The 24,890-nt window shown below is 40.6% G+C and overlaps 1 protein-coding gene across 6 annotated transcripts in view; it reads left to right on the top strand.

Moving 5' to 3' along the window:
- The window catches only part of LOC123508982 (kinesin-associated protein 3-like), a 224,708-nt gene that overhangs the window by 193,716 nt on the left and 6,102 nt on the right, over positions 1-24,890 (top strand). The window contains exon 16 of one of the 6 annotated variants that reach the window (XM_045263085.1): positions 10,896-10,917. The exons of the other annotated variants lie outside the window; for them this stretch is intronic. Coding sequence (XP_045119020.1) covers positions 10,896-10,902 — 7 coding nt within the window. The 3' untranslated portion in view covers positions 10,903-10,917. Of the gene's footprint in view, positions 1-10,895; positions 10,918-24,890 lie in introns of those variants that run through there. 6 annotated transcript variants of the gene reach the window in all.

Here is a 24,890-nt window from a genome sequence, read left to right as displayed (position 1 = left end):
ATTTTCACTTGAAAATGGCCCACTTTCTCTACTTTTCGAGAGTAGGACACTACACAGGACACTAAATATACCAACAGAGATACCCGGGCCCTGCAAACACCATAGGTAATTTCTCCCTTTCCCCGGTCCTCAGCCTGAGACTTCCTCTCTCGGCGGTGACGTGTGTGTGTGTGTGTGTAATTCACTGTTTGATCTGCTGCAGTCTCTGACGAGACAGCCAGACGTTACCCTACGGAACGAGCTCAGAGCTCATTATTTCCGATCTTGGGATAGGTCTGAGACCAGGCACACACCACACAGTGTTACGTTCACCGGTTAAACTGGTAAGATTGGCATCGGAGAGCCGGTGAACAATAACAATAAAAAAAACACTGCAGGTTCAACTGGTGAGGAAATGCAAAAGGGGGTCACTTTAAAAAGCTATTTTAATAACCCATAATGAAATTGACACATATATAACAAGAAACATGAAACACAGATATATAACATGAAACACAGGAAAATGACATACACATATACATATAACACAGTAATAAATACAACAATAAAGAACCCAACTTAATACCTAACAATAATCCTAATCCTATATAGAGGCAATGTGGAAAACACGGACGAGGGGAAGTGATACTTATGCGGTGTCGCAGTGGTGAAATGCTGGGTGATGGTTGATCCCACGGTAGACCCAAGAGGCGTTGTGTTCACTGGTTGAGGCTTGGATCTCAACTCCCAATCCAGAAAGCCAAGAGTTGGCTCAACACTTTCGGTTGAGTCGAAAGGGGCTGCGTGAATCCAACTTCGGGACAGTAGCCGGGCTTCATGAAACGGTGACGTGGAAGGTTCACGAGACGGTGGCGTGGAAGGTTCACGAGACGGTGACGTGGAAGGGGAGGCGGAGAGGTGGCGAACGAGGTAACAAGCGGAGGAGGTGATGGTAGTAATGCATGTTACGGGCGGGCCGTAACAACAGCGGGACAACAAGGTCACAACTCCTCGATTTATATCCCGTACCTACTCACTGCTAGGTGAACAGGGGCTACATGTCAAAGGAGACACACCCAAATATCTCCACCCGGCCGGAATCGAACCCCGGTCATCTGGCTTGTGAAGCCAGCGCTCTAACCACTGAGCTACCGGGCCGTGTGTGTGTGTGTCCATCATGAATCCTCTGTACAGATGTTTTGTACGTATTGGGCATGTTTGATTGAGCTTTGTGTGTATGTGTATTTACCTATTTGTGTATTACAGGGCCCAAGCTAAGCTCTCAGTGACCTGTCTCCGTGTCCATTCCTGTCATATCTCTCTTTCATCTGATTGACACACACCGCGTCAACGGCATCACTGCTCAGTTTATTCCACTTATCAATGCTACAATGCGGGAAACTGTATTTTCTCACGTCATTTAGACAGATGTCCTTTATTAGCTTTTTTCCATGTCCTCGGAGATGATTACTTGTGGTCACCTTTATCAACTCTCTGTCCAGTATGTCAATCTTGTTCACCAATTTATACATAGTTATCATGTCTCCTCTTGTTCTTCTCTCTTCTAATGTGGTCAGCCCTAGCTTCCTCAGTCTTTCCTCATAGTCTAACTCCTGAGTCCTGGTACCATCCTTGTTGCCAGCCTCTGTACCCTTTCCACCTTCTTCACATTTTTCTTCATATGCGGTGACCAGACACATGCTGCATATTCTAACTGGGGTCTTATTAAGGTACATAATATCTTCTTCATCATTCCTTCATCTAGGTAGTGGAATGCAAGGCCAATATTTTGAAGCATGTTGTATGTTTTCAAAAAAATCTTGTTAATGTGTTTCTCCGGTGACAAGGTGTTTTGCATGGTTACTCCTAAGTCTTTCTCCTCATTGGTCTCTTTAATTTTCTCATCACCCAGCCTGTAATCCCTGTTTGGTCTGTATCTACTTCTTCCCATTTTCATAACATGGGTCTTGTCAATATTAAATTCCATCTGCCACTCCTTACTCCACTCATATATTTTATCAAGATCTTCCTGTAACTTGTTACAATCTTCCACATTCTTTACTCTCCTCATAATTTTAGTATCGTCCGCAAACATGTTCATGTAACTGTCAATTCCTACTGGCATATCATTAACATAAATCAAAAACATGATGGGACCCAGCACTGACCCTTGTGGAACTCCACTGGTTACCTTCTTCCACTCGGACTTCCTTCCTCTCACCACTGTTCTCATTTCTCTTCCCATTAAGTAATTTTCCATCCATTTTGCTAGTTTATCATTTACTCCTCCAATCATCTTTAGTTTCCACATCAGTCTATTGTGTGGTACTTTATCAAAGGCCTTTCTCAAGTCCAGGTAGATAGCATCCACCCATCCCTCTCTATGTTGTAGTATGTCAGTCACTCTTGAATAAAAACATAATAAATTGGATATGCACGATCTTCCTTTTCTGAAACCAAACTGCCTTTCACTCAGAATGTTTTCACTTTCTAGATACTCACTCCACTTAGCTTTAATTACTTCTTCACATAACTTGCACAATATACTAGTCAACGATACTGGTCTATAATTTAGTGGTTCCATTCTAGTACCATTCTTATATATAGGCACAATGTCAGCTCTTTTCCACTCTTTCGGGACTAATCCTGTTCGTATGGAGGTTTCCACAATATCAAATACGGGGTTCAACAATTGATCCTTACATTCATTTAGCAACCTTCCAGATATGCCATCAGGCCCTATTGATTTATTAATATCCAGATTGCTTATAATTTTCCTTACATCTTCCTTAGTAACCATGATGTCCTGCATTTGCTTTATTTCCGTAGGCCTTCCTCCCATAAAATGCCCCTCCTTTGTAAACACTTTGTAAAAGTTGTCCTTCAAAATTTCAGCTATATCTCCAGCATCTTCATATACTTCTTCCCCGCTTTTTACCTTTTCTATTGCCTCCCTTTTATTTAGTTTTCCATTTATGAATTTGTAAAACATTTTTGGGTCACTATCACAGTTTTCCACCACCCTCTGTTCATATTCCTTCTGTGCTGTTCTCCTTACTTCAACATATCTATTCCTTGCTGTTTTGTAGACTTCTCTTGATACACCACTGTTTTTCTTAAGTTTCTTCCATGCCTTTTCTTTGTTCTTTTTTGCTTCTTCACAATTTCTATTAAACCACTGTTTATTATTTAAAGTCCTCTTTCTGTGATATGGCACAAACTTTTTCACAGCAGAGTTATACAAATCCATAAATTTATCGTATTTCAATTGCATATCCCTTTCCTGGTATACCACGGACCAGTCAATTTCATTAAAGAACTCCCTTATATGGTTATAATTTGCCCTAGTATAATTAAATTTTTGCTCCCTGCGTTCCACAATCTTATTCGTGCTTAATTCCATATCCAGCTCAAAGCTTAGGACATCATGATCGCTTTTCCCCAAGGGACATTCATGTTCAATTTCCTCTTTTAGAGAGATTCCCGTGGTAAATACCAAATCCAACCTTGCTGCAACATCTTGTCCCCTGCACCTTGTTGGTGATCTCACCCACTGTGTCATCAAGTTATTTGTTGCTACCTTTAACAATTCTTCTGCTCACTCACCACCGTTCACCATATCGTAGTCTTCCCACACTATTTCTTTGCAATTAAAGTCTCCAACTATCATCACTCTATCCTTTCTGATGAGTTCTTGCTTCATTCTGTGTTCACTGTTTGATCTGCTGCAGTCTCTGATGAGACAGCCAGACGTTACCCTACGGAACGAGCTCAGTGCTCATTATTTCCGATCTTGGGATAGGTCTGAGACCAGGCACACACCACACACCGGGACAACAAGGTCACAACTCCTCGATTTACATCCCGTACCTACTCACTGCTAGGTGAACAGGGGCTACACGTGAAAGGAGACACACCCAAATATCTCCACCCGGCCAGGGAATCGAACCCCGGTCATCTAACTTGTGAAGCCAGCGCTCTAACCACTGAGCTACTGGGCCGTGTATGTGTGTGTGTGTGTGTGTGTGTGTGTGTGTGTGTGTGTGTGTGTGTGTGTGTGTGTGTGTCATGAATCCTCTGTACAGATGTTTTGTACGTATTGGGTATGTTTGACTGAGCTGAGCTTTGTGTGTGTGTGTGTGTGTGTGTGTGGGTGTCCGTCATGAATCCTCTGTACAGATGTTTTGTACGTATTGGGAATGTTCGATTGAGCTTTGTGTGTGTGTGTGTGTGTGTGTGTGTGTCCGTCATGAATCCTCTGTACAGATGTTTTGTACGTACAGGTATCCCTTGGTTAACGATAGGGTTACGTTTCCCAAAAACAGATCGCTAACCGAAACGATCGCTAACTGAGGGATTTGAAATTATCAACTACATACATGTATTTCGCGATGCGTAAATAAACGACACTTTCTATGTTGTTAGTTGTTATTTACACCTTTAGAATTGGTAGTACTTACCTTGAGGAGTGGATGTGATATGCGTAGTGTGTTGTTTTGTGCCCCCCGAGGGGACACAGGGCCTTGGAGGATTAAATCTCATCATGCCCACACCCGACCCAAACTCGGTCAGCTGCTTCAAACCCTTCAAATTCTTGAGAGAATACGTTTTCCAGTGGGGGTGGGTCATCCAGGCTCTCCTCATCGTCACTCAAGGTTACGGTGGATGTGAAGGATAGATTGGATGTGGGTGGAGTTGTTTTGGAGGTGGATGGAGTTGTTTTGGAAGTGGGTGGAGTTTTTTTCGAGGTAGCAGGACGAACTTTGAAGTACGACGAGATGACTCCTATGGAAGTAGATGGGATTGCTTTTGAGGTGGATGGGGTAGCTTGGGAGGTGGATGGAGTTGCTTGATCGGTAGATGGGGTTGCTTGGGATGTGGATGGGGTTGCTTGGGCGGTGAGTGGTTTGAAGAAAGATGAGATGACTGTCTGTTTTGCCATCCTTTTCTTTGCCTCAAATAGTTCTTTATACACTTTCATGTCATTTTCTATAGCATTAGTCACGCCATTACTTCGGTTTGGGTTGGGGTCATTCTCCTGGAGAAGATGTATGGCCTGGTTAATATGATTAAAAATCTCCTCGAAAATCTTGACGGAGAGGGTTCTTTCAGGCTCCTTGTCCTCCTCCATTTCCTCCAAAGTATTTTGTTTCTCCAACTCCATGAGGTCGTCGTTGGAGAGAGGCTCAGAATGACTGTCCAGCAGTTCTTGTACGTCATTCTCGTCCACCTCATTGAAGCCTGCCTTATGGGAGATATGAACGATGTCTTTCCTTACTGCTGTAACATCGACAGGGACTTCCTGTTTACGTTCCACGCACTCAGGCCACAAATTACGCCAACATCCATTCATTGCCGACTTGGACACCTCCTTCCATGACTCGTCGATGTTGTCGATCCCCTTTTTAATGTTATAATCCTTCCAAAATTGTTTCATGGTCGGCTTGTCAGGGGTGTCAATGCAGGCCAACAGCTGTTTCATGGTGCGCCGCTGGTAATAGGCCTTGAAAGTAGCGATGACTCCTTGGTCCATCGGCTGGATGAGGGCAGTTGTGTTTGGGGGCATAAACATGACCTCAATATTATCTGCCCAGTCATTCATGCTCTCTGGGTGGCTGGGGCGTTGTCACACAGCAAGAGAAATCTGTTAGCAATGTTGTTTTGGGCAGCATATTCTTTTAGGAATTTGGAGAGGTATCCTGTCACGTAACTTTGCATGATAACAGTCGTCATCCACCCCTTTTTGTTTGCCTTCCATACTACGGGCAAATATTCCTTAATATAGCCAGACAGAGCTCTTGGGTTTTGGGAATGGTAAATAAGGCATGGTTTAAGCTTAAGATCACCAGCGGCATTCCCCCCCACCAATAATGTTAACCTGTCTTTAGATGCCTTGAATCCTGGTGCCGACTTCTCCTCCTTTGCTATAAACGTTCTCGATGACATCTTCTTCCAATACAGGCCTGTCTCGTCAAAGTTTAGAACCTGCTTGGCTGAATAACCTCCTTCCTCGATGCGCTCTTTAAGCAAAGGCTTGAAGGCGTTTGCAGCGGTTGATCCGAACTCGCTGCCTCCCCACTAACCTTGAGGTTGTGTAGACTCCCACGATGTTTGAAACGTTCAAACCACCCCTTACTGGCCTTGAAGGACACTGTCTCGCCTATGTTGAATTCTGGTTTCAGGTCCTCCCACAGGCTCAGTGCCTTAGTAGTAACGAGTTGGGTAGAAAGAGGCATGCGGCGTGTGTGGTCTTCAATCCATAGCCTCAGCAAACGTTCCAATTTTTCCATAATCGGTTCCCTGTTACGAGTTGTTGTGTGTTTGTGCAGGTTTGTGACTTGGTTGGCCTGCTGCTTCACTTGTACTTTTTCTGGAGAACTGTTGATACAGTTGATTGAGATAAACCAAGGGCACGAGCAATAGAGTTTACCCTTCACCACCCTCATGACGAGTCACAATGTTGGTGTGTTTACTGCACGAATGTTTGATTGAGCTTTGTGTGTGTGTGTGTGTGTGTGTGTGTGTGTGTGTGTTTGATTGAGCTTTGTGTGTGTGCGTGCGTGTATGCGAGAGACACGAATCCACTGTGCAGATGTTTTGTACATATTGTGTATGATAGAGCTGTGTGTGTGTGTGTGTGTGTGTGTGTGTGTGTGTGTGTGTGTGTGTGTGTGTGTGTGTGTGTGTGTGTGTGTGTCCTGCATGACACAAGTCCTCTGTACAATACCACAGCTCAAAATGCTACTAGGATTGTTGCCCCTATACCGTAAAAAGCTGATATAATAACAATAATCTCTTGATTGAGATAGAAGTAATAAACTATAGCATAAGCGATTGCCGCGTCACAGTACTCGAGAGGCTTGATTATATAAGCGATCGCCGCAGTTTAAGGGTTAAGGAACCTACATGATATTCAAGCCACAACACATGTGAGATGTGTAGAACAAAAGAGGTGAACCTGCCAAAACATAGTTTTGAGAGATGAGCCTCTAAAGCTTTGTAATTTTGTATTTTACATGCAAACCATCATGGTATTAAGAAGACATTCATCGTTTTTGGTGGTAAAAAAATGGATCATCTCACAAAATTGAGTTAAGTGCAGTAAAAAATTAACTGAAGTTGTTGCAACATTTTTCAGAAGTTTTATGGCATTATGCATGTTTTTAAAGGTATTTAATGGTCTTTGAATAGCATCATGTAAACAAATATGAGCTCTTTAAATTCTCATGTGCATGCCACTGTTTCAGTAATTTTCTTGATTTTTTTTTTCTGGTTAAAAAAAGAAAAATTGCTCATGACATCTGACAGTTAGTCTGTGCCACTGTGGAGGAGTGGTAACAGTATTTTCTAGTGTGCCTAAGGCACAGACTGATAAGAAGGTAATACTTATGTACCTGCTTGACCACATGTTTTTACTGTCAAACTCCATACATTCTTGACTATGACAATGCTGAGGCTTAAGAAGTATATATATATGGCAGTATGGCATGAACTTAGTGTTAATAACCATTTACCAGGCACTCATAGAAATAGTGAAGATATAAAAAATTCCTTTTAGGATTGTAATCTTGATGTGTATCTCAGATTTTTTTACTTTTGAACATTTTTTTTATTCGGGCCACTCAATGCCTGCAATGATTGGTCAATGAAGTGGGCCGTGCAAGATGCTTGCCCAGTATGGGATATTAAAATATTCCATATAAGTCTTATTAATTTAGGTTGAAATTTGCACTAATGAAGTGTAAGTTATATCATATTTACTAGTAATGAAAATAATGAATATCACTAAAAATTAATACATGTTTGAAATGGAAACAAAGTTTAAGAACTAGTTTTTATTTATAAAAATGTTAAAAAATATATATATAGATATATACATACATACAAGTGGAGACCATTGAGAGGCTTGTGGGATGTGGAGGGATTTTGCCATTTTCTATAATTAAATGGATCAGAAATTTAATACTTATGGCATCACAGCAATTCTCCCTTTAAACATGTCATCAAATCAAAGCAAACACTGCAGTCCTTTAAAGGGTTGTCATTTAAATGCCCTATATTTGCTCCTTGTGGCCCTCTTGCTGCAGAAATCAGAAGCAGGCAACTGAAATGAAGGAGTATGACATTAGTGAGGGGCATACTTATATCAAAACACCATCAAATATGTACCATAACCTTCACTATTAACAAATGTAATGCAGGTAATCACAGAAAACCACTATTTTCATGTGGGGATGCAAACACACCAGATAAATGTTGTAGGCCGCAATAAACCCTTGTCACCATGAAATAAGTCACCATTCATTTAATTATTTTAGTTACCTATAGTGTGCAAAAAGTTCTGCAAGGAACTTTCAACATTTGTGGGAATTAGGGGATCAAGAACCTCATGAAAGTTGGAAATTCATGAATCTTTGGTGCGCATATTACATGTAGCAATAATGTTTACTTAACATAACAATAGGGCTTCCTTTACCTAATATTTGAATTTCCTTTACCTAACAATAATGTTTCCTTTATCAAATAAACCTAATAACTCATGAAGCCCCAAAAACATTCATTATGAAATATTGCACATCACAATCAATCACTGGGGCATGTGCTGGGGGGAGGGTGCGTCGCCTCGCCTACCCTATGGCGCCACTCCAGGTGGTCACGCCTTGCAAGTCTCCATACAGGCTCCCTTCCTGTGCCAAGTAACTCCCAGCAAGAGGCATCAACTTGACGTTGCCATGAGTTTTGTGGGTCCTCTTGGTCTCCTCCATGCAGGGTTATTCCTTTTGGAGACAACCCGATATGCAGGATCACTTCTGGGTAGCGTGCCATATGCCCATATAGTTGCAGTTGGTGTTGACAGGCAATGCTGGTAATCAACCTCAAATCAGTTTCACAGAGCAATCGCTGATTTGACACAGTCATACCAGTGGGGTACGTCATACCAGTGGTACCCCATGATCGTGCGAAAGCATCTAGTACCAAAGACGTCAATTCACTTCTTCAGATCGGTGTTCAGTGTCCATGTCTTACAACTTATAGTAAGACAGGGATCACCAGCAACTTGAAGATCCGAATCTTCGTCTGTCTGCACAAGTACTGACAACGTCAAATACTCATGTTGAGCGAGTCCATAGTTCTGTGGGCCAGGCTAATCCGCCATACAACTTCCTGGCTTGACCCACCGTCATTACACATTACACAACCAAGGTATGTGAAATTTTCTGAGATCTTAATGTCCTTGCCACACGCACGGACAGACTGTACTGTTTCATCCAATAAGTCTTCAAACACCTGAACCTTGGTCTTGGGCCAGGAAACCTGGAGGAGGAAATTTGCCTCCTTGTGCAGTGCCTCTAGATGCATTATCAGAACCTCCAGTGACTCAGCAAAAAACAAATTCTGTAATCTCAGTATTGCTGACAGATGCTCCACAGTGACTTTGGTCTCCAGCAGTGTCTAGTTATGTTATGGTTTAAAAACATAACAAATCCACTGCTGGTTAGAGCAGAAGGTGCAGTACCTGTAACATCTTGTGAAGAAGTTTAATGACACAGAAAACGTTTCAATGAGGGTACTCACTTAAACTAGTAATTGATAGGGTGCCCTCATGCCTTCTTGACCTTTTTGAGTCTCTTTGGAAGTTAATCATCCAGGTGGTGGAGATACTGAGCATAAATATTGTCCCACATGTCATGAATAATGGCTTGGAGGCCTGGGAGGGAGGAGGTATCTCTCTCCTTTAGCTTCAGTTTTATATACGCCCAGAGATTTTCTATAGGGTTAAGGTCCAGCAAATTTGCGGGCCAAGATTTTAAAAGGCTGACATTGCAGAAATCAAACCAGTCAAGAATTAACTTTGCTCTATGGCATGAAGGTATCAGCATTGCACTTTTCCATACACTCATCTAACTCATCCAGAATTAGCTCAAAGTAGTTAGTTATTTTGGTTCATATGAACATTCTTAGGCAAAAACACTAATCTTCCAAGACCATAGTAAGAAAAATAGCCCCACACCATCAAAGAATCTGGATGTTTTACAGTGTGTGTTGTGTAGCGTGGATCATAGCGGTTACTACCGGGTCTGCGGTACACACGGTTTCTATGGTTGTCTGTAACCTGAAAACTTGCCTCATCTGACCAAAGCACCCCACACCACTTATCTAAGTCCCAATCTTTGTACTGAGACACAAATACAAGCCTACTGTTACGGTGACCATTTGTTAGGCAAGGTTTTGAAACTGCATGACAACTGCGGTACCCCAAATCGTGTTTCACATATCTCCGCACAGTCCTTTCACTCACTCCACCCAGTAATGCAGGATTCCTGGCCTTAAGTTCCTTGCTGTGTATGCGAGGGTTAGCCTCAAGCTATCTTTGAAAAATGTTCAGAGTTCTCCGAGTCACACTGTGCTTACGCCCTTCAGGCTTGTAAGATGGTGGCGAAGCGTCTCTTCCTCCCTTACTATAAATTTTGGTCCATTTGACAGTTTTGAAAGCTATGCCAGTGTTCGTGGCAATTTCTTGATTTGACTTATTCTTCCTCACTAAGGCACAAATAACTGAGATTTAGACCTTACTAATTAGTTTCCTAGGTCCCATAATGGGTAGTAACAGGGCAGAATGGTAAGCTCATGCATCCACAAAAAGGGACTGTGAGTGGGGTGAAAAAATTCAAATTCAAGCACACTAAGGAAACATATCATCTACTTTGACTACTAGAGCTGCAGAGTTGTCAGATAGTGACATACAGCGAATCCAGCCATATGTTTAAGAGGATGAATGAAATTTGGTCAGAGTGGAATTCGTGGTCCCTTTCGCGCCTTCCGCTCTGACCAGCAGTGTACATCAATCATTATAAATCCTTTTGCTTGTTTTCTATTGTGTGGGCTCATTTATTCTATTTTTAACTGCTCACCAGAATGTAAACAAACCAAGTACACTGCAAATGCATTGCCACCCTCGCTGGAGCCGTCACCCATCAAAATTCATCATTGCTGTAAGTAGGGGCACAGATAACAGTAGATCTGGATTTGACACGGCATTGCGGAGCCGCGCTGCCACTGCAGTAACGTACCCAAAGCGGTCGACTGGTAGTACGCGGCAACTGACTGTTAAAGTTATAATTTTGTTAAGTTTTATACAATATAAGGTGCATTTTTTAAGGAAACACTAATCATTACTAAATACCGCAGCAGTAGGAAGGCGTGTGCATTTGTGGAAGCTTTGAGGTGCACCAGATTAACCCCCTTCCTTACCGCAGCCACCCCCCGATATAAACAAAGCGTTCCCCTCCTATAGCGCAGCCCCCTGCCCGTGTGCGCACGTGCCTCACGGCCAGATCTACACATTATATTTCTTTCTAACTCAGTGTTATGTACTTTTTTCTAAACATATTTTTGTCATTTAATTAATAAAAGAAAACGTAATCATAAATTCAGCACCACACACTCTGCACTTGGTGAGGGTGGCCCTGAGGCAGTCATAACTAGGCTGCTCCCCCTCACTTGCCGAGAGGGTTTCAACACTGCTGTCACTATCACTCTCTCCTATTTCTTTTTCAGGATCATAGTCTGAATCATATTCATCTGGAGAGTTTTCCAGTATATCCTCACTATCTGTCTCATAATTATGATAATCCTCATCGCTGCTACACGAAGCAGACGCCATTATCTCTAACTAGAGGCAATAGAACAGTTTCACCATGGCCGATACTAGAGAACTGATGTTCTTGGGGGGACTGGGAATAATATATGTCAAAGAATAGTGATTGGATTTATAGTTTATGCATGAAAAATTAACTCCGATATTGATTGGCTAGTGGGGGGGGGGTTGTTACGCTGGGGTGGCTAAAAATAACGCCTCCAGTGTTTGTTTGTTTATAGTGAACCACGTGGAGCATGAAAAAGGCAAAATCCGCACTCAGGCCACGGTTATACACGGAAATGTATTGGTGTGGTACGCACGTACCACGGCGGCATCTTGCGGTACCACGAGGTCGCTTTTGCGCGTGGTACACACGTACCACAAAACAGTCTTGCGGTAAGGAAGGGGTTAAGGGCTCGGAAACATTATTATTGTTATTATTATTATTATGTACATATTTGTGGTAAGTTGTATACACCCATGTCTACTGCGAATGAATAATTTTAAAATCTCAGGCGAGCAGGAGATGGCCAACGGTTTAGCCAACGGACAGTCATTCAAGTTACTCGGTTCAAGTCAGTCATGCTAGGGATACCGCTGCAGCCAAGAGTGAGGGGTTATAATTGTTACGTGCATGTTCAGGCATTTTGACATATCTGTGGAGACAATGAAACAGTGAAATGTGAATGCTGTTGAAAGAGTTTTGTCCAACAATGGATTTGCAGTGAAAGTGTGAAGAGCTTGTGTCGAGGCTCACATGAAAATGTTATTATGCGCATGTGTGATGCAGTCGCTAGTGATGTCACTGTGCAGTGAGTAATGAAGTACAGTGAGGTGAAAAGGAGTGAACATTGTGAGTGGTGTAATGCACACAGATTTACCATTGTGAGTAGTGTATCCAACCGTGACGTGTGTAGGGTGACGCCGAGTGTTGTATGCGGACTGTGGAGTTAAGTCAGTGGTACAGTGGAAAAGAATTGCTAGTGGTGACTTGAGGCATACAATGTGAAACACTACAGTGAAATATAATGAGAGGTTACACAAAATAGCAGAGTGAGAGGCTGAAACTGGGACGTATCCAAGATGCATGCAATTGGTGGCAGTGACTGCAGTTATGACATCTGGTACCATATAGATAGTCAGTTTGGGAAAAGATAGTGACACTGGTGAAGAATAGTGCCATGTTATTGACATCACTGTGACGTGGAAGTGTACTGTGGAGTGCTGTTAAGTGTTAAACTCACCTGATTACTAACGTGACTGTAACAAACCGATGAATGATTAATAGTGACTAGAATGGTAGGAAACAATGCTTAGGCAGTGACTGATAGTGACTACTGCGATATATTTCTTCGTGTTAATGATGTAAAAAAAAATGATAAAGCCCGCCTACGCGCTTTGTAAATAGTCTTCCTAAAAAAAAAGAAGTTGCATTTTTGTTAATGAAATTATATAGAATATGCTAGTGCAACATATGTGACATATATAAGGGGTGGGATAGTAAGACACCAACAGTGATGTCCACGCCAAGCGCAAACCTGGTGTTGCCACAGGAGGTAACACACGGTCACAGAGTGATGACAAGAGGCGTAAATTCAAAGGTGTGAAGAAGAGATGAGCAAGTGGACAGCCAAAATCATGTAAAGTAATTTATAAGTGATACAAAATTTGCATTTTGTGTTTGAAATACAGCTGTAAGCTTAAAGTTGTATTTAAACATCCACCTGGTACTATATAAATTCTTGTGTTTGACTCATATAACTGACCGGTACAATGACACGGTTGTATGGATTTAGATATCGCTTTCAGGCATTGAATTAAACACAGTTAGCTTGCTTCACAGTGATCTTCATAGATTCATGTTGGCTAGGAGCTGAGATTTTGAGGTTTGAAATTTAAGGTCCGTTCTCTGGCTTTGGGTACGTTACTGCAGCGCGGCGATTTTCGTGTCAAATCCAGATCTACTGTTATCTGTGGTAGGGGTAATTAGTAAACTGGATACTGCTCTTTTTTTTCTGCTTGTTTTTTGTTTGTCCTCTGCAGGAGCTGCCAATCCAAGGTTCAAGGTTCCAGCGTAGCCTTTGCAACGGTGGTGCTGAATAGAATCGTTGTTTCTTCTTTCATTCACTGCAATTAATTCTTTCATCTAAAATTTTCTAAATGTTTGATTTTTTTTGGGTGCAGATAATCATGCTTTGTTGTTTTTAGTAACTTTTTGTCTGAAAGCTGGAAAACAAGTTTGAGCCACCTGTAGTGTCCAGATCAGTGTTTCAGTTGTTCAGCCACGAGTTTGTGTTTTGCTAAAAATTCAGATTCATTGTTGAGTATTACGAGTGATACAAGCGTGATGTCTTTCAAACAGCCTGCAACTACTAGTGCTGATAAATTGAAGGCCAAAAGACCAAGAAAAAACTTATCTTAGAGAAAAAGCTTGAAATTGTTAAGCCCTATGAGGTGGTGGTATAGTGGATAAGGTGGTGAGCGTGGGATCAGTTAGATGTCCACGCATAGGTTCGAATCCCACCGCATACCAGTTTAAAGCTATGCTATTTGTCAAGTGGTTTAAAGTTACCTATATATCACCATGAAACCCAGGTTCTAGGTGGTTACACAAAAGATGTGCATGGGTGGTGATATGGGTCCTAATATGGGTACCACTATAGATAAAATTGCCTGTGCCACTAATGGGCAGAAGCTGAACAGTGCTTCCTACATACTCTTCAAGCGTGCGTACAGGCACTGTAGGCCATAACATTAAAAAAAGAAAAAAAAAAAAAAAAAAGCTAGGGAGCCCACCAGAACCCTGCAGTTGCCCCACTCCACTGTCTCCACTATCATCAAACAAGCAGAAATCCAGATGAGACCGCTTCTACATTAATGGCAAAGATGCAGACAAGGAAGAGGGAGCCAATAATGGAGGAAATGGGGAGACTCTTAACCCCTTCGCTACAAGATCGTACGCATGTATGAGAATCGGCTCCTCATAAAAATACAAGCTCGCATGCGTGTACGAGATTGGCATTGGGATCTCCGTAGAATAATCAAATGGTTGTATTAAGGCTTGGGATGGTGTCTGGGGCTTTGTATGGATGCACAGACACTGGGGAAGTCCCTTTTACTATTCTAATAGCCAATCAATATGTTGCTTTAGGCCTATGTCACAGTCTCTTAGCCAGTCTGCTTGCAGGATTGGAGTTTCCCTCAGTTTGATTTATGCTCTCGTTCTGAGTAGATCTACCCTGCCTCTGTTGGCTTCATAGTAGCCATTTTGGCTTGTAGTGTGCATGAGTAATTATTGTTTTTACTTCCATGTGTGACAGCAAGTTTTCTGATTCAGACTGAGTATTGTCCTGGCAATGATGTGAGTGATGATCGTGATGATAGTGGTGAAAGTGACTGAATATGAGAGTGAAGATGATTTTATTGATGAAATTGAGCCTGTGATGGATCATGGGTGGCACCTCATGTCTGATCCATTCAGTGACACACAGCCAGACCTAGTCCCCATGTTCAGTGCCAGTGCTGACAACTTTGACCCTGTCTGCCATGTTTCTGCCTCCTTTTACGTGCCCACGTGAAGCCTTCATGTAAATATTTGACAGTGAAGTGGTAGATAATCTTTGAAAATGGATGAATGAGATAGCACAAGTGTATGTTTCCACTACAGGGAAAAAGAAAGTGAATGGTATGATCTGGAAGCTTGTCACTCGTGATGAATTTTATGTGTTCATACTCGTCAGTGGGCATACATAAGCTTCCACACATATATATGTACTGGGCACACAGGTTTGGCTATGGTGGGCTAAAGTGCTTCTGCAAAAAATTTATGAGTCAGTCATGCTTTCTGTGCTTCCTGCATCAAACCCTTCTTTGACCTTATCCAGCAGTGTTGTCAGTCCTTACTGTCACCTGGGAGGGACATTGCTGTCGACAAGAGTCTGATGTTGTGGAAGGGGAGGCTTGGGTTCAAACTTTATCTGAACCAAGCAGTCCAGGTTTGGGATAAAGGTGTTTGTTCTGTGCCCCCTCAGATACCAAGTGGAGCGGCTACTCATGGAACTTTGAGATATATTATAGGAATGACTCCAGCTTCTCTTCACCTGATGAAGCCTGCTCCTTCAAGCTGAGCACGTTGGAGCAGGTTGTGGTACACCTGATGCGCGACCTGCTGGACAAGGGGAGGCACTTTGTGACAGATAACTGGTACACCAGCTTCTGCCTGTGGGAGTATCTCCTCACCAGGGACACACTGCTGACTGGTGTAGTGAGGGCAGACAGGGGCCCTGAAGGAACTAATGGAGGAGAATGGTAGTGAAGTACTAGGTCAAAAAGGAAGTCACTGTCCTTACAACCTTCTACACTACCAGTCTTGTGGAGAAGAGTCCTAAGTACTTTGGGGACAAGGCTTCAGTCTACTTAAAGCTTCTCCATGTTGAGAGGTACAAAGCTCTGATGTGGAGTGTAGACAAAATATATACCTACAAAAAGAAGTCCTTGGTTTGGTTCAAGAAGCTGGGAATTCACTTTATTTTCCAGGCCCTGTTGAATTCCTTTCTAGCCTACTGCAACACCACCGCCAACATACAAGAAGGACTTCATGCACTTTATTCTGGATGTGTTGGACGATGTGGCAGCTCTGCACAGGAAGGATGCCAAGCAAATAGTGAAGAAGGACCAGTAGCAGATTGCACATTCCCATCAGCCACTTCAGAAGAAGGCCAAGTCTGAGCTTCTTCACTGTCTCATCCCCTTCACACAGCATAACAAAACAGAGGCCATGTCGCATCTGCTTCAAGAAATTCGGCATAAGGAAGGATACTATCTACCACTGCCCTGGATGCCTTGGGGATCCTGCCTTGTGCTGCAACTCCCACTACATGGACTATCATGGGCAAAGCAAAAATGGCCTTGTGGCAAAGGGGTTAAAGCTGTGGATTGATGACCAGACTCGCTGCCAAGTGGCACTTACTATCTTAACTGAATTTTGGTAAATATGTTTGTGCTGCTGGAAATTTGCGAATGTAGCAAACCTTGCGAAAGTGGAACTCGTGAATGTTGAGGGCCTACTCTATATGATTTTGGAGAGACTGGGCATAAGACTCGCATGGCTGCACCCTTACTTGACCATCATGTTTCGTTCATTTGTTCTCTTATTTCATGATTGAAACCCATATCACATTAGAACACAAATATCTGGTTATGTCCTATCAACTTCTCATACACCTACCTCCATTATTACATTATTACAGGTGTGGGGGACAGGAAGGTGGGAGTAACTCATGACCTGTGTGTCATGTTTGATGTCTGGAGAGACAATGCTCACTTCTAGCAATGATCTCCACCCTCCCATATGAGCTAGAGAGTTCTGATTAGCTGAGAAAGTAGCTGAGGAGTGTTCTCATTGGCTGAAACTTATCCATGCCATGTACGTCGTCAAACATGCCGCATGAAGTATCCCGTGTGGGCCATTAGCCTCCTGTATAAAGATACATTCCTCCTGCGGTGGCACTGCTGTAGTAAAAACTACAATACCACTACATGTGGGAAGCTATGCCCAAGCACAGACTCACAAACATCACTTACGAGAACAGAACATGTGGCAGCAGTGGCAGCAATAACAGTGGCAGTGGCAGTAGCAATGTAAGGATAGCCATGGTGACAACAGGCAGGTGTCACTGAGTAAGCTAGGGCAATATAAAGCATTAGTATATCAGACATAAAAGAAAAGACATCAGGGCAAATCAGATAGAAAACACAATAATCATATAATGGAAAGAAACATAGAAAATAATTATTGATATTAGTAAACATACTAATGAAAAGTAAATACACTTGTGTGAAAAGAAATTTACTTCAGGTAAATCAGCTAGTAATATGTAAAAGAAAATGTGACTTAACACAAGTCTGAAAATCAGGGGGTAACTTCTGTAAGTGTGAAAGAAATAGTGTATAGCCTATAAATCACAGGGAGTAGCAAAAATAGCAAAAAAATCACACTAGAAATTGTGTACAGTATACAGAGATTCACAGAAAAAAAAAATCTATAAAGAAAAAAAGTGGCACCAAAAATATTTCATTGAGCAGGAGGTACCAGGTGATAGGCAAAAACGAATGACAAAAGTTTTCACAGACTGGGCATGCCAAGAGCCACTGAGGTAGTGATACACAGGTGGGAACCAATGAAAAGCCAAACACATATGCTAGAGCCAATCACAGCACATGATACAAGCCAGAGAGGCAAGATGGTGTCCCCAAGCCAGAATTGAGTGGGAAGCAATACCCAACAGAACATGGAAAATTCACAAAAATACAAAACAGTTATTTAGTTTTTTTTTCCCAACTCATGCAACCTGTAGTGCAGAAATGCAACCACCTTCTCCAATAGACACAGGTGGCTGGTACACTCTGCTGAAGCAGGACAACAGATTAGAAAAAAAACAAGATTGGAGGTGGCAGGGGGAGTAGATGAAACAAAGTCCACTAGGCATGAACAAAAATCCCACTGCCGCCACCAATATGTACTAGGATGCTGTGTACACCATGAGCTGGAGGAGTAAACGACTCCAATGTCCACTTGATGAATATATTATGGCAAGATAACGGATGATCGTCAAGGGCAAGACAGACCCGGGAGCATGGATGCTTCCAAGGACAATACAGCTGCAACTAAGATGCGATACAGGCACATATGGGAACAATACTCCCACAATGTAACACTAACAGTCATGATGTACATAAAGTACATATAAACATAACATACAGGTAGTCCTTGATTTATACGGTAGATGCGTTCCAGAAGGGACCGTATAAAGTAAGGAATGAATACCAAATTCCCTAGACTTTCGTCCCTCGGTTGAACAGCCTTGCCTTCCAGTGCGAGGCTTCAGGGGCATCCTCGCACCTCCATCACCACCACCACTAGACTTTGAAGGATGTGTTCAAAATAAAATAATCTTTCACTGTACATATACATTTTGTATTAAACACATTTATATTATGCTTATTAATGCTTTTATTAATAAACTTACAAAGACATAAAAATTACTATGAAAAAGGGAAATGTTTAAACAAAATTATTTTATTAGTACCTTCTTCCTCTATTTTGCTACTTCCTCCTCTGATGTGTCACCATTGTCGTCGCCTGTCTTCGACTCTGTTACTTGACTTGGTGTGTGGGGTCTGAAGCTTGTTATTGATTGCTGTTTTTTCTTTTGTTGTTTTTCTTTGAGAACTTCATAGCACATCACTTAAGTTAATCTTTGAAAGATCACTTAGGTTTGCTGAGATACCTCAGGACTGGAAGTTAGCTAATGTTACTCCAATATTTAAAAAAGGTAGGAAGGATGATGCGAATAATTATAGACCGATCAGTTTAACTAGTATAGTATGTAAGATACTAGAGAAAATCATTAAGGGTAGTATTTGGGAGCATTTAAATGAGAATAGATTAATTAGAGATACCCAACATGGCTTTAGATCAGGGAGGTCCTGTCATACAAATTTGCTCAATATCTTAGAATATATTACCAAGGAGTTAGATGATGGAAATAGCATAGATGTTATATATCTAGATTTTAGCAAGGCGTTTGATAAGGTACTGCATAGGAGGCTAGTGTACAAATTGAGACTACATGGGATAGAGGGTAGGTTAGTTGATTGGATTAGTGAATGGCTTTCTGATAGGAAACAGAGAGTAGTATTAAATGGGGCAATGTCTGAGTGGAAGGAAGTGGTTAGTGGGGTACCCCAAGGATCAGTGCTAGGACCTCTTCTTTTCTTGGTGTACATTAACGATTTAGATATAGGAATTAGTAGCAAAGTATCAAAGTTTGCAGATGATACTAAGATAGCATGTGCAGTACAGGGTGAAAAGGACAATTACAGAATACAACGAGACCTGGACAGGCTGATAGCATGGGCAGACAGGTGGCAGATGGAGTTTAATTCTGATAAGTGTCAGGTTATGCATTTAGGTAAAGACAACACAAACTTTAACTATGAGATGGAGGGATGTTGGCTAGAGGCAGTAGAGGAAGGAAAGGATTTAGGAGTAGTGATAGACAGGACTATGAAATTTTCAAAGCAATGTTTAGAAGCAAGAAATAGGGCAAATAGGATCCTGGGTTTTATAAATAGAAATGTTAGTTATAAAAGTAAGGAAGTGGTGCGTAGCTTATATAATTCCTATGTTAGGCCCCATTTAGAGTATTGCATACAGGCCTGGTCACCCCACTATAGGCAGGATATCAACATGTTAGAAGCAGTTCAGAGAAGAGCAACTAGGATGATACCAGCATTAAAGCGCCTGGAGTATAGAGATAGATTAAAGGAATTAAACATGTTTTCATTTGAGAGGAGATGTATAAGAGGGGATATGATAGAGTTATTTAAAATGTTCTCAGATACAAACTACATAGATGTGAGATCTTTCTTTACCTTAGAGGAGGGAAATAGGACTAGAAATCATGGCAGGAAGATTAGAAAGCAAGGCTGCAGGTTAGATATAAGAAAATATTTCTTTAGTCATAGAGTGTTAGACTTCTGGAATGCGTTGCCAGAGACGGTTGTAAATAGCACTAGTTTGACAATGTTTAAAAACAGATTAGATAAGCACTTAAATTTATTAGATTTATAATTGTGTGTAGCGCTGCATGATAGTTTTTGTAAGAGGTTTACTATAGTTAAATAGGACATGGTTCCCATGTGTGGGGACCGCAAGTTTTTGTAAGAGGTTTACTATAGTTAAATAGGACATGGTTCCCATGTGTGGGGACCGCAAATTGTAGAGGATTTCGCTGCAGGACTTGGCCCTGTTAATGGGCCAAATATTTGGAATTGGTGTGTAATGTGTTGTGTACTTGTAAGTGTATCTTTGGGTACTGGTGGCGAGGTCGCTGTGCGGCTGATACAGGATGACCTGGATGGGCCCTGGTGGCCCTTTGTTGTCCTATTATTTATGTTATATTTATGTTATGTTATTTTTTCCATAACCCCTCTGATGACGGCGGTGCTTCTTTCAATATTCGGGTAATTTTCTTCGAGAATTTTGATTGACTGCGCCAACAAGTCCATACACTCAGACTTCACAATTTTCCCGGTGTTTTATCCCAGTATCTGCTAGACTCTGGAATACAATTCCCAACGAGATTGTTAATTCTAGTAACATTGAAGCATTTAAAAAACGTGTGAATACCTTTCTTCTATCTGAACTCACTACCTCTTAGATCTCTACCAATCTTCCTATTCTGTTGTTCATTCCTGTTACTTCCTTTCACTTATCGGTGAGGTGCCGCCCACTGGGCCTTTGGGTTTATGCAGTTATGCTTTCCAGTGGGTCGCCTTCATTGACCTCATAATAATAATAATAATATAAAAAGTTGGCTGCTGTGAGGGTTCGCTCCAGTGTATATGTCTTCCTTGCTCTCTTGGGCTTATCACCGTCAGCTGGAGATGCAGAAGAGCGCTTGGGAGCCATGGTAAACACTGGGCACAAGAGAGGGAGATGTTGCCACAACCACGTGTAGGTAAACAATGAGGCTGCTTGGCGCTCAATTCTGAACTAAATCGCCACTCGAATTTTTACTTTCTTGAAACCGGATAATTCTGAGGAATTCGTACAATGTGATGAATAACCCCTATTTTTGGACACCATATGACTCTGAATTCGTATAAAGTAAATTCGTATATATATATATATATATATATATATATATATATATATATATATATATATATATATATATATATATATTCACAATATAATAATTAAGTGACAGTATATATATATATATATATATATATATATATATATATATATATATATATATATATATATATATATATATATATATATATATATATATATATATATATATATATATATATATATATATATATATATATATATATATATATTCACAATATAATAATTAAGTGACAGTATAATATAATAATGATGATAATATCAATATGTGAGAGGATCCACCACCACGTGCATGAGGTCAACAAAAACAAAGCTATTATCAGAATTCTCTCTTTTTAAGGTCAAGATTATGGACAGTCACCTTAATCTGTTAAGTGTTACATTACATATAGGGTATCCCCAAGGGTTACCAAAAATCCATTTTTTTCTTAGCTCAAACAACCTTAAATCAGCTAAGAAACACAATGAAAGTATTTAAATGGATCAACGTGCCTTATATAAATTCCCATGCTAGGCTGCCAGACCAGGAATTCTCAACCCCTGCTGTTGCCAAATCAGTTTCCTCCATGTCTGATGTGCTTCATATGCTGTCTTCCAGCATATTTTACATCCAACCATTAGTTTATTCCCTAAAACTACATACATAAACTGAATAAACTCTTTTAAAAATAAAATCATACATAAAACAAATTCACTCTTTGGCAGTCTCATGAACTGCACAGTGAACATGCTTATATTATTTCTGCACTATTTTTTTTCTTGTTATATTTCTATTTACATAATATAGTGTTCATGGTTCTTAGAATCATATCAGAGTGTGGTACTCTTCAAGACAGTGGTAGTGCCTACTCGCCATGACTTTGGTGACTATAAGGATAGCTCTGACAGGAGGAGAGTATCCAGAATTCCTGCACCTTCTAAGGAAACATGCCAAACACGCCCAGGAAACTAACCATTGATCATACGAAGCAAATTAATTAGCACAAAAACCACATACCCTTGTTTATCCAGATTTCATTTATCCGGATTTTGATTAATTTGGACAGTCTGCAGATAATAATTTGATAATTTGACTCCAGACAGCCAACAAATTAATTCAAACAGCATACACCTTGCACACTTTCAAAAACAGCTAATAGATTGCAGTGCCGATGCTACTGAACACTGTGTATTGTCCGATATGAATGAGTAAGTTTTTGCATTTTTCAGTACCTTAAAACTCTTAATTATGTCTCTCGATGGTGTTAGACATAATTGAGTGGCCCTAGCTGTGACATAGAAGCTGGAATTAATACTGCCAAATGTTGTGTGGATGCATCATCAAGTAAAAGTGATAAAGGTGCACCAAGGAAAAATGTTATAAGTGGAGAAGATACTGCATTAGATACCTCCAAGCTCGTGTTAGGCTCCTGGTTCAGGGAGACAATCTCTTCTTCTGCCTTATTGTGCAAGGGACTAATACTTTGTAGTAAATAGGAACAACGTACCTACACAAATACAGTAGTTTATTACCATAGGATATTTTATTGATACAAAAGCTAAAAATATAATACTCGTACCTGAAATAATCTAAAATGTTTAAAAACAAAATCATTTTTAAAATTTCATGCCTAACAGCTGTTCAAATGGATTGCTTGCCACTAGGTGGCAACACTGAGCAATCAACCATGGTCGTTTCGTTACAAAACAATTATGTTTTTATCTTTTGTTTCAATAAAATATTCTATAAAAATAAACTACAGTATTTGTGTAGATACATTGTTGCTCTTACTTACTACAGACTGTCAGTCCCCTGCACAACATGGTGGATGAAGAGGCCATCTCCTAGAACCAGGAGCCCTATTATCTAGCTTCCCTGAGTCTCTTGTCTATGAAATATTCACATGACCCTTGAGCATATTTCTTTTGGGAGTATGTGCAGTCTCCATGAGTTGCAGGATTGTAAGTGATTGGACACTTACCATTAGAGTCTTAAAAGTAACTATTTTGTTAGATATAGTGGTGGAGAGGTGAATACAGAAAAAAAGTAAAAACTGACAGCTTGTTTATGTTGAAATGCTTGAAGTTGGTGGTGTTTTCAATCTGTCTGAATTGTTGAATTTATTTTACTGTAGATAACACTTAATTCAAAACCCAGTACTTAGTGACTCAAGGCAACATTGGACCAGGCTAAGTAATAGTTAAAGGGGGTCAACTTATCTGAAAGGTAGACTAATAGTACAGCATTTTAGTGTCAAATTATAGAGGTCAACTTATGTGCCAAATCGACTTACAAGCTACAATATATGGTACTGTTAGGTTAATTTTAGTATTAGACTAACTTAGATTAAGTTTATCTAAGTTTAGTTAATCAGGGAAACCAAAATAGACTGAATTTTGTGGTTCCTCAAAAAGTCTTAAGAAGACAAATGACCATATTTTGACAAACAAAGGATCTATTTGTGTTATTCGGACTTTTCATTATCTGGACCAGTTCCTGCACCATTTACTCCAAAAAATGAGGGTCGAGTGTATTTGTAAAATGTCATGTGATGTGAGAAACACTTAGTGGGTTAAGCCATCTGTATCTCTGCCACATGGTTGAACTTTACTTGGCAACCTGTGCCAAGTTATAAAGGAGGGTTATACCTATCTCATTCTTCCCTTAACTAAAGGACGTTGAAATGGCGAGTTCACCCCATTTGCTCTACATGCCTCATATATAGGAAGCATATGAGGCTTTGTATGGGAAAGTGAAGGATAAAGTAACTAAGGAGCATCAGGTGGTATGATGTCAACACAATCATACACCATACATTAGTTCCTAACAAAATGTAAGGAAATATGCTCTGTACTAGTAAAACATGATGCTTCCTCTCCCATATTAATCAAATCATAATGAAAAATTTCTGGTGTACTAAATTTGTATTCCACTATCTGTGTTATATAGAATTGCTGTGCAAGTATAGTAGAGTAGATGTACTTCAGTACTTTGGTAATTCTTCTCATGATTAAAAGATACCAAAGTTTTGCTACACTTTATAAAAAATACCTATTATTTATGTTGAAGAAAATTTCTAAGTGCATTAGTCTGATTTGCTTTTAATGTCTTTTCTTTAATTTTCTTTCATTATTTAACATATCTTTCTGTTCTTTGAAATGGAAAAGACAAACTTGTATGCATTGAAAATATGTGTAACCTATGCTCATACCAGTAGTCTTCTTATTCATTGTCTTCTTTGCACTGTATCATTGAAAGTTTATTTGGAAAGGGCTTTATATAGTATGTTATAATGGATAAGGTTGCAAATAAATTATGGTGAAAGAAGTGTTAATGTGAGAAGCCATGGTGAGCAAACCAGTCAGAAATTGAGAGTGGGGCTAGTCTGGGAGAGAGGAAGAGAAGGTGAGCAGATAAGAGAATAGGTTACATGAGGCAAGATGGTAGAGAAGAGAGCAGAAGATGAGGCAGGACACCAGAGAAGAATACAAGATGGCAGAGAACACAAGAGGAGGGAAGACAGCAGACAGAAATGCAAGGACAGAAGACATGTGTCAAGACAGCAAAGAAGAACACAAGACAGTATA

The sequence above is a fragment of the Portunus trituberculatus genome, chromosome 25 (genome assembly GCF_017591435.1).
Source record: "Portunus trituberculatus isolate SZX2019 chromosome 25, ASM1759143v1, whole genome shotgun sequence".
NCBI classification, from domain to species: Eukaryota; Metazoa; Arthropoda; class Malacostraca; order Decapoda; family Portunidae; genus Portunus; species Portunus trituberculatus.
Note: the sequence above shows the minus strand (reverse complement) of the source record. Positions and strands in the feature narration are given on the sequence as shown.